The sequence below is a fragment of the Littorina saxatilis genome, linkage group LG7, assembly GCF_037325665.1.
Source record: "Littorina saxatilis isolate snail1 linkage group LG7, US_GU_Lsax_2.0, whole genome shotgun sequence".
NCBI lineage: Eukaryota > Metazoa > Mollusca > Gastropoda > Littorinimorpha > Littorinidae > Littorina > Littorina saxatilis.
The window spans coordinates 36,312,153-36,319,652 of NC_090251.1; the positions used below are offsets into that span (position 1 = coordinate 36,312,153).

Consider the following 7,500-nt stretch of genomic DNA (forward strand, 5'->3'; position numbering starts at 1 on the left):
ATTGAGAAGAAAACGCCGAAGGGAAACAAACTTGTCTGCACTGCAACAATCGCAGACAATCAAAACACATGCAGTGAGGGTTATAAATAAGGACATGTCTTCCGTTCTCCATTGCAAACCTAGGGGATGTCACCCCTACCACCTCCCTTCCTCTCTCCCCCCCCCCCCCCCCCCACCAACCCGCCCCTTTTTCCCAGACACACAGTTATACTCTAAGACATAAAAAAAAGGTTTCCGAGGACGACACCACAACTGACCATCATCTTTATTGTGACAAACGCGGGTCAGCGCACGCGACACACGAAGGAGCCCGCACGTGAACAACACAATGTTCAACTTGACCAGCCCCTACCGGGCAGCGGCAAACCTTCGATTCCCGATGGAACGATTATCGCCCCTGGCGGCAATTGTCTTCCTTCTCAATGGATTTTCAACACCCTCCGCGCGATAGGGGAGGAGAGTGTCTGAAAAGAGCTTTGAAGTCCAGTGTCGTTGGGCCCTCGAGCTGGCCGTAAAGGCCGGACCGGACTCTCTGTCTGCGCCTGGTGATCTATTTTGCCTTTTCGTCCGCTCCCCTCTGTCTTTTCTCTGTCAACGGTCTCTTTGAAGCGGACTGTTGAGCTTCTTAGGATCATCGGCTACAGTGACAAAAGTGACGCAGTCGGGTGGTGATTCATTAGTGAGCCTGTCGCTAAAGGTGAAAGTCTCATCACTGAAGTATACAAGCGTAGCAAAGATTGACCAGATAATGACCAGCGGCTAATTGTGGCGGTATGTCCAATTGTTTCTTCCTTTCATGGTGAAAAATTGGTGATACATTAGCTAAGCTGTCGCGAAAGGTGAAAATCTCGTCACTGAAGTATTCATTACCATACAATTCAAAGAAAGAGCGACCGGTTATGACTTAGGGCTAAGTGTGGCGGTATGTCCAATTGTGTTTAGAGTTTCTTCCTGTCATGGTGAGAAATTGGTGATACATTAGGTAAGCTGTCGCAAAAGGTGAAAATCCCGTCTCTGAAGTAATCATTACCATACAATTCAAAGAAAGAGCGACCGGTTATGATTTAGGGCTAAGTGTGGCGCTTTGTACAGTTGTTATGGATGTCCTTCCTTTTTAGGCGAGAAATCCGTCACCTCACTGTGCATGAGCGACTTACAAGTAAATCAGTTACTTCATCTATGTCCTACTGAAGATTATGAATAATCGAAACAAATGACAGTTTGTCAGGTACTCTTTCTTTTGTCGGCAAGATCATAGCAACTGCAAACACTCATTGCACTCCAAAGGAAACTATGATTAAGCAGTGTCTTCTTCTGCATGGTGAATAGTTATGATTTAAAGAACGTCGAAAATGTTAGGGATCGGTCTTTTGTCGGCAACAATCTGTCACTGAAATATACGTGCACGGAGCAGTGAGTCAAATGCTCATTGATATGATATGAATAAATTCCCAACTTTCAATCTCGGCGTAAACTGGATAAACCTGCGTAAAAACAAATGGTCCCAAACAGCTTCGTTAGCAAAGAACCATGAACTCATGTCAATTTGACGACTGTGATAGATATATACGTTTCATGATGTTTTCATCTTCAAATGATCTCCCCTTTGTTCCTAAAAATCTGCCCTTCAAGTGTGAATCATAATTCGAAGAAAGTGAAACCGCGACACACTCATATATGCACAATTTGCATTTATCAATAATTGGGCTTTGTCGGAAAAGCTAATGGGTTAATCTTTTGTCGGTGACATTTTTGTAGCATGTTTTTCACGGAAGTATTGTTGACTGATGTCTACACGCTGACCTACAAGCACGTACCTGACATGCGGTGCAGATAGGGGTGTTGATGCAAGAAAACTATGTCAAACGGATTTGGGTCGTTTTATTTTAGATGAACTCTCGGTCAAATGTGGACACATCTTCAAACTGCAATTTCTTCCTTATATGACTTGCGAGGAATGCACGTGTCACACATAATCGGACACTGAAAGTCCCTTTGAAGGCGAAGCACCAAACAACGATTCGTATCAAGTATTCTTCCTTGTTCACCTCAGATGTGGTAACAATGCGTCATGCATCCATAATCGATTCATCTTAAAGTTCAACAAAGTAAAGTCATTGGTAAATTCTTCCTTCTAGATTCAAAACTCTGACTAACGCAACAGGTCAGCTATATGTCTGTTCTTTCAGCAACAGTTATTCAGCTGCCAAGAAGCAACCCTTTTTCGATTTCGTCACTAATGGATCAGAACCCATTATTTAAATTTGTTTGACCTCAAGCAACTAGCGAATGTCACTCAGTGATTGTCTTCACAATACTATAGTTCTGGGTAATGGGTCATCGCAGCCCACTGACACAACGCAACGCATCGAAACTCAATGTCATTTGATCCAATAACAGATAAAGACCAATAAATATCATCTTAGCTGACCGTGAGTCGAGCCTCAACCCATCACAGCAGTAAACTCTCACTCCCCGCCAAGAAAACGCCAATGGGATTATGCTTGACACAGGCGAGCAAGCGCCATTACGAGACGCGCGACACCAATCCTATCTTCACAGCTAGAGAGTGAAACAAGGGACGTCACCTGGCTGCAGAAGCCATTAGCGAGTATCGCGAGATCTAAACGGGCGATCAAGCTGTTGATTGGATCAGCTAAGGTCATCACCTATTGATCCCTACAGCTCTTAGACGGCGCTTTCGCTTGCTGTTTCACGAGAGGAGGGTTTTAATGATTAGAAAAACGGACTCGCTTTGGTTTGTTCAGAGTTAGCCAAGCCAAATTTCTAAATCAAACGATATCTATAGGTGGTTACTTTGCACTTGTTGCTGGGAATGCTTCTGTTTATTTTTCATTTATTTATTTATTAATTTATATATATGGGGCGGGGATATAGCTCAGTTGGTAGCGCGCTGGATTTGTATTCAGTTGGCCGCTGTCAGCGTGAGTTCGATCCCAGGTTCGGCGGAAATTTATTTCAGAGTCAACTTTGTGTGCAGACTCTCTTCGGTATACACTACATTGGGTGTGCACGTTAAAGATCCCACGATTGACAAAAGGGTCTTTCGTGGCAAAATTGCTTAGGCACAGTTAATAATTGTCTACCTATACCCGTGTGACTTGGAATAATAGGCCGTGAAAGGTAAATATGCGCCGAAATGGCTGCAATTACTGGCCGTATAAAATTTCATCTCACACGGCATCACTGCAGAGCGCCTAGAACTGTACCCACGGAATATGCGCGATATAAGCGTCATTGATTGATTGATTGATATTCATTGATTCATTGATTCATTGATTGAATCAATTTATTTATCTATTTATTTTTTTTTACATCCAGGAAGTCCTATTTTGTATAGATCGAGTACTCACAACGTCGAGATGATCAAAGAGCCTTAGTTTATTTTGCAAGAAATTACCAGACTGTCGTCATTACTTTACCCATTGTAAAGCAAAGAAAAAGCACACTAAAGACAAACAAATCACTACAGTACAATTGGGTGAGAAGGGAGAAGACGAACAAGAAGAAGAAGCAATACAACACATTCTTATGACACAATTAGCACACAGACAAGCTCCACAAATCAACAGAAACCTACAAACTCAGCCCCCAAAGCTCCCACAACCCCCGACCCCCCGAACATTCCCCCCCCCCCCCTCATTACGCGCACTATTTTCAAACAATACAGAGCTATACAGGGACTCGCAAACGAGCACATACAAACGTTACTATCCACAAAGATATAGAATATATCTCTGTGTTACTATCAGGTCTGTATTGGATTGGAAGGCTGCGCCGAGCCCCATTTCAAGCAGAAACAGCCACCGCCACTAAATCAGTGCGAGCTGAGTCTCAATGGCTCCAATAATTCATATCCCGCTCCCAACAGGATCAAAGATTACGCTGAGAATTTTTGAAACCGGACCCCGTCGCCAGATGCAAAATGGATGTAATGGGATGACGTAAAAACATGGCAGAGCCCCGGATGATAAAGTTCGCCGTGATTTATGCATTGTGAGGATGCGCAGACAATTTGCGCCGGAGAACCGCCGTTTGTGATTGGTCGTTCGTCGGAGCATGCAGAATCGCAGACGGTAAGCACGCGAAAAACTGATAATAAGTAGCTGGGATTGAAAGGGGGAGGGGGCGGGAGGGGGGTGGGAGGAAATGAAGTGAGCAGGGATAAGTAGGATACATGTAGTACATTATGAACTTAATATGTGCAATAAAGGATCGACATTTCTATTTGGGTGCATTTGAATTTCACGCATTTGAAAAATGTTTTTGTCTTCCCGCATTTGATTTTCCCGCATTTGGTGGTTTGAATTTCACGCATGTGAGCTTTTGAAAGTCACGCATGTGAGCTTTTGAAAATCACGCATGTAGTGTATGCGTTGGGGTGTGTGTATATGAGATAGAGTTGCTCGTGACCAATGATGAGTCTCAATTCACCTTGAAATGAGTTGAAACATTTAAGTTTTCTATTAGATGAGATGGTAAATTCTTCAAGAGGTGAATGAAGAATCGTTCTGACACATGTCTTCAATTCTTTCACATACTCAAGCAATTTTAATTTACAGTAAAACAAATATACACATGTACCTCTTCACACACTCACACACACACACACACATACATACACACACACACACACACACACACACACACATACACACACACAACACACACACACATTTCTTTGATTTCTTGGTTTCACGGTCCTTGACGTACAAACTCCCACGGCTGAGAATTGCCGGATTTCCCCTGTTGGTTGTTGTTATCATGATGCTCGTCTCTTGCTGTGCCATGGCGAAATGAGCCGTGTAGTTGAACTGAATTGTGATTTGTGAGTTGTGAGCGAACCGTCGTGACGTATAAACTCTCATGGATTTCCCATGTTGGTTGTTGGTATTCGTGTCTTGCTGAATTGTGATTTGTATTCACGCGTCAATACACGGGACTCACTCACGAACACACCGATGCAGGGGGGATACGTGCATGCGTGTGCATGCGTGTGCGTGAAATTCAAATGACAAGTAAGGAGAGATTTTAACTGGAAACCTGCGTGAAATTCATGTGTTAAGAAATGCGAGAAATTCATAGCGTGAAATTCAAAAGTGCGTGAAATTCAGTTGCACCGTTCTATTTGTATCTCCCATTGCAGTCTGTTCGGTAGATTGATTTCAGCTTACAGTTGCAGTTGGATGGATGTGATGACAAATGAAGCGAGATATTGCCAGGGATTAGTTGTTATCCACTAACATGTGTCGGTCAATGAGAAAAACAATGATCAGAATCAATGATCACAAACAATGATTAACTAAAAGCAATGAGAATTATCAGGCAAACTGGAAAGACTAGCAAACTCGTCTTCATCATGCTTAGGAGTAAAGAAAACAAAGACAGACAGACAGACAGACGGAGAAACAAACAGACAGACAGACAGACAGGCAGACAGACAGACACAGACAGACAGACAGATAAACAGACAGAAGGACAGACAGACAGACAGAAAAGGGACAAAGAAAGAAACCAAGCGTAAAAAAACTAAAACTGGCACAAAGCAGTTTTTTTTAATCATTCATTTTAACATGCATAGCTGTCTATTTCTGCATGTTATCTCAAGAAGCGAAGCCAGCCTTCAATTCCTGGATAATTTGTCCGATAAATACAGGTCACCACGGACAATTAAAGAGTTATAAGTAAAACGATAGCGGCATATTAATCACGCATCATCTAGCAGTCATGTTGCAGCTGTGTTTCGGCCAAAAACAACACCGCCGAGTCAACAGTTTCTTACGTCCCTACTCCCGCGGATCTAGCGTTTTTTTCGGCCGACACAACTCGACATGATAATGGGAGATAAATTTCACATAAACATGCCAGAGTTATTGAGGGGAGACGCTTGCTGCGCTGAAAGACACTTCCATAATGGGGAAATAGGATCCGGAAAACGAACATCCCAATCTGCTGTCTGAGCTCTCTTATGAAGAGGAGGTCAACGGCTGTGATAAAATGCTCCTTCGCCATCGCCGCCGCCACCACCTCCACCACCACCGCCGCCGCCGTTGCCAACACCACCTCCTCCACTACCACCATCTTCCCCAGCGTACCTTATTTCCATCTTCAGCCTCTCCCTTCATAGATCTATCCGCTCCTCATATCCCATACCCTCTACCTCCCCTTATTTATCAACCAACATTTGAAGACCCAAATGCTGACCTACTGCTGAAATATTGTTACACTAAGACAAAATCTGGACAGTTAGCCCAAAAGACGAAGAGGCAGAGGAACAGACACGATTAACAAGTCGCGTAAGGCGAAAATACAATATTTAGTCAAGTAGCTGTCGAACTCACAGAATGAAACTGAACGCAATGCCATTTTACTCGTAGCATCGTCAGGCCACCGCTCATGGCAAAGGCAGTGAAATTGACAAGAAGAGCGGGGTAGTAGTTGCGCTAAGGATAGCACGCTTTTCTGTACCTCTCTTTGTTTTAACTTTCTGAGCGTGTTTTTAATCCAAACATATCATATCTATATGTTTTTGGAATGAGGAACCGACAAGGAATAAGATGAAAGTATTTTTAAATTGATTTGGACAATTTAATTTTGATAATAATTTTTATATATTTAATTTTCAGAGCTTGTTTTTAATCCGAATATAACATATTTATATGTTTTTGGAATCAGCAAATGATGGAGAATAAGATAAACGTAAATTTGGATCGTTTTATAAATTTTTATTTTTTTTTACAATTTTCCGATTTTTAATGACCAAAGTCATTAATTAATTTTTAAGCCACCAAGCTGAAATGCAATACCGAACCCCGGGCTTCGTCGAAGATTACTTGACCAAAATTTGAACCAATTTGGTTGAAAAATGAGGGCGTGACAGTGCCGCCTCAACTTTCACGAAAAGCCGGATATGACGTCATCAAAGACATTTATCAAAAAAATGAAAAAAACGTTCGGGGATTTCATACCCAGGAACTCTCATGTCAAATTTCATAAAGATCGGTCCAGTAGTTTAGTCTGAATCGCTCTACACACACACACAGACACACACACACACACACATACACCACGACCCTCGTCTCGATTCCCCCCTCTACGTTAAAATATTTAGTCAAAACTTGACTAAATATAAAAAGCCTTGCAGATATGACTCAAATTTCAAGCAAGCAGACTAGACAGGCACAAAAAAAAAAAAAAAAACCCAACCCAACCCAGATGCGCCACAAATGTATACGTATAAACATCCATACGAATAGTAAACGTAAAATGCTAGACAAGACCAGACGAGTCAAGGTATATAAAACCAGAATACATTTTGAAGAGCGAGACACAAAGGCAATCGGGTGAAAATGAAGCTGCGTGAGGGCGTTGGCATATCTTTATTGTACTATGTGCTACCATCGTTCACTGCCTAGTCTTTGACGAAGTACACGAGTCTTCCGAATGCACGTCTTTGAGAAACTTTATAACATACTTGAA

The 7,500-nt window shown here is 42.4% G+C and overlaps 2 protein-coding genes across 6 annotated transcripts in view; one reads left to right on the forward strand and one right to left on the reverse strand.

The window, feature by feature from the left end:
- Positions 1 to 5, forward strand: part of LOC138971984 (RNA-binding protein 25-like) — a gene marked incomplete at its 5' end in the record, with an annotated part of 9,308 nt that extends 9,303 nt beyond the window's left edge. The window contains one exon of the mRNA XM_070344828.1: positions 1 to 5. This exon is cut by the window's left edge and continues 184 nt beyond it. Within this exon, the coding sequence (XP_070200929.1) occupies positions 1 to 5 (5 nt within the window).
- The window catches only part of LOC138971330 (transcription factor SOX-6-like), a 328,814-nt gene that overhangs the window by 43,697 nt on the left and 277,617 nt on the right, over positions 1 to 7,500 (reverse strand). The gene's annotated exons all lie outside the window — the stretch shown is intronic.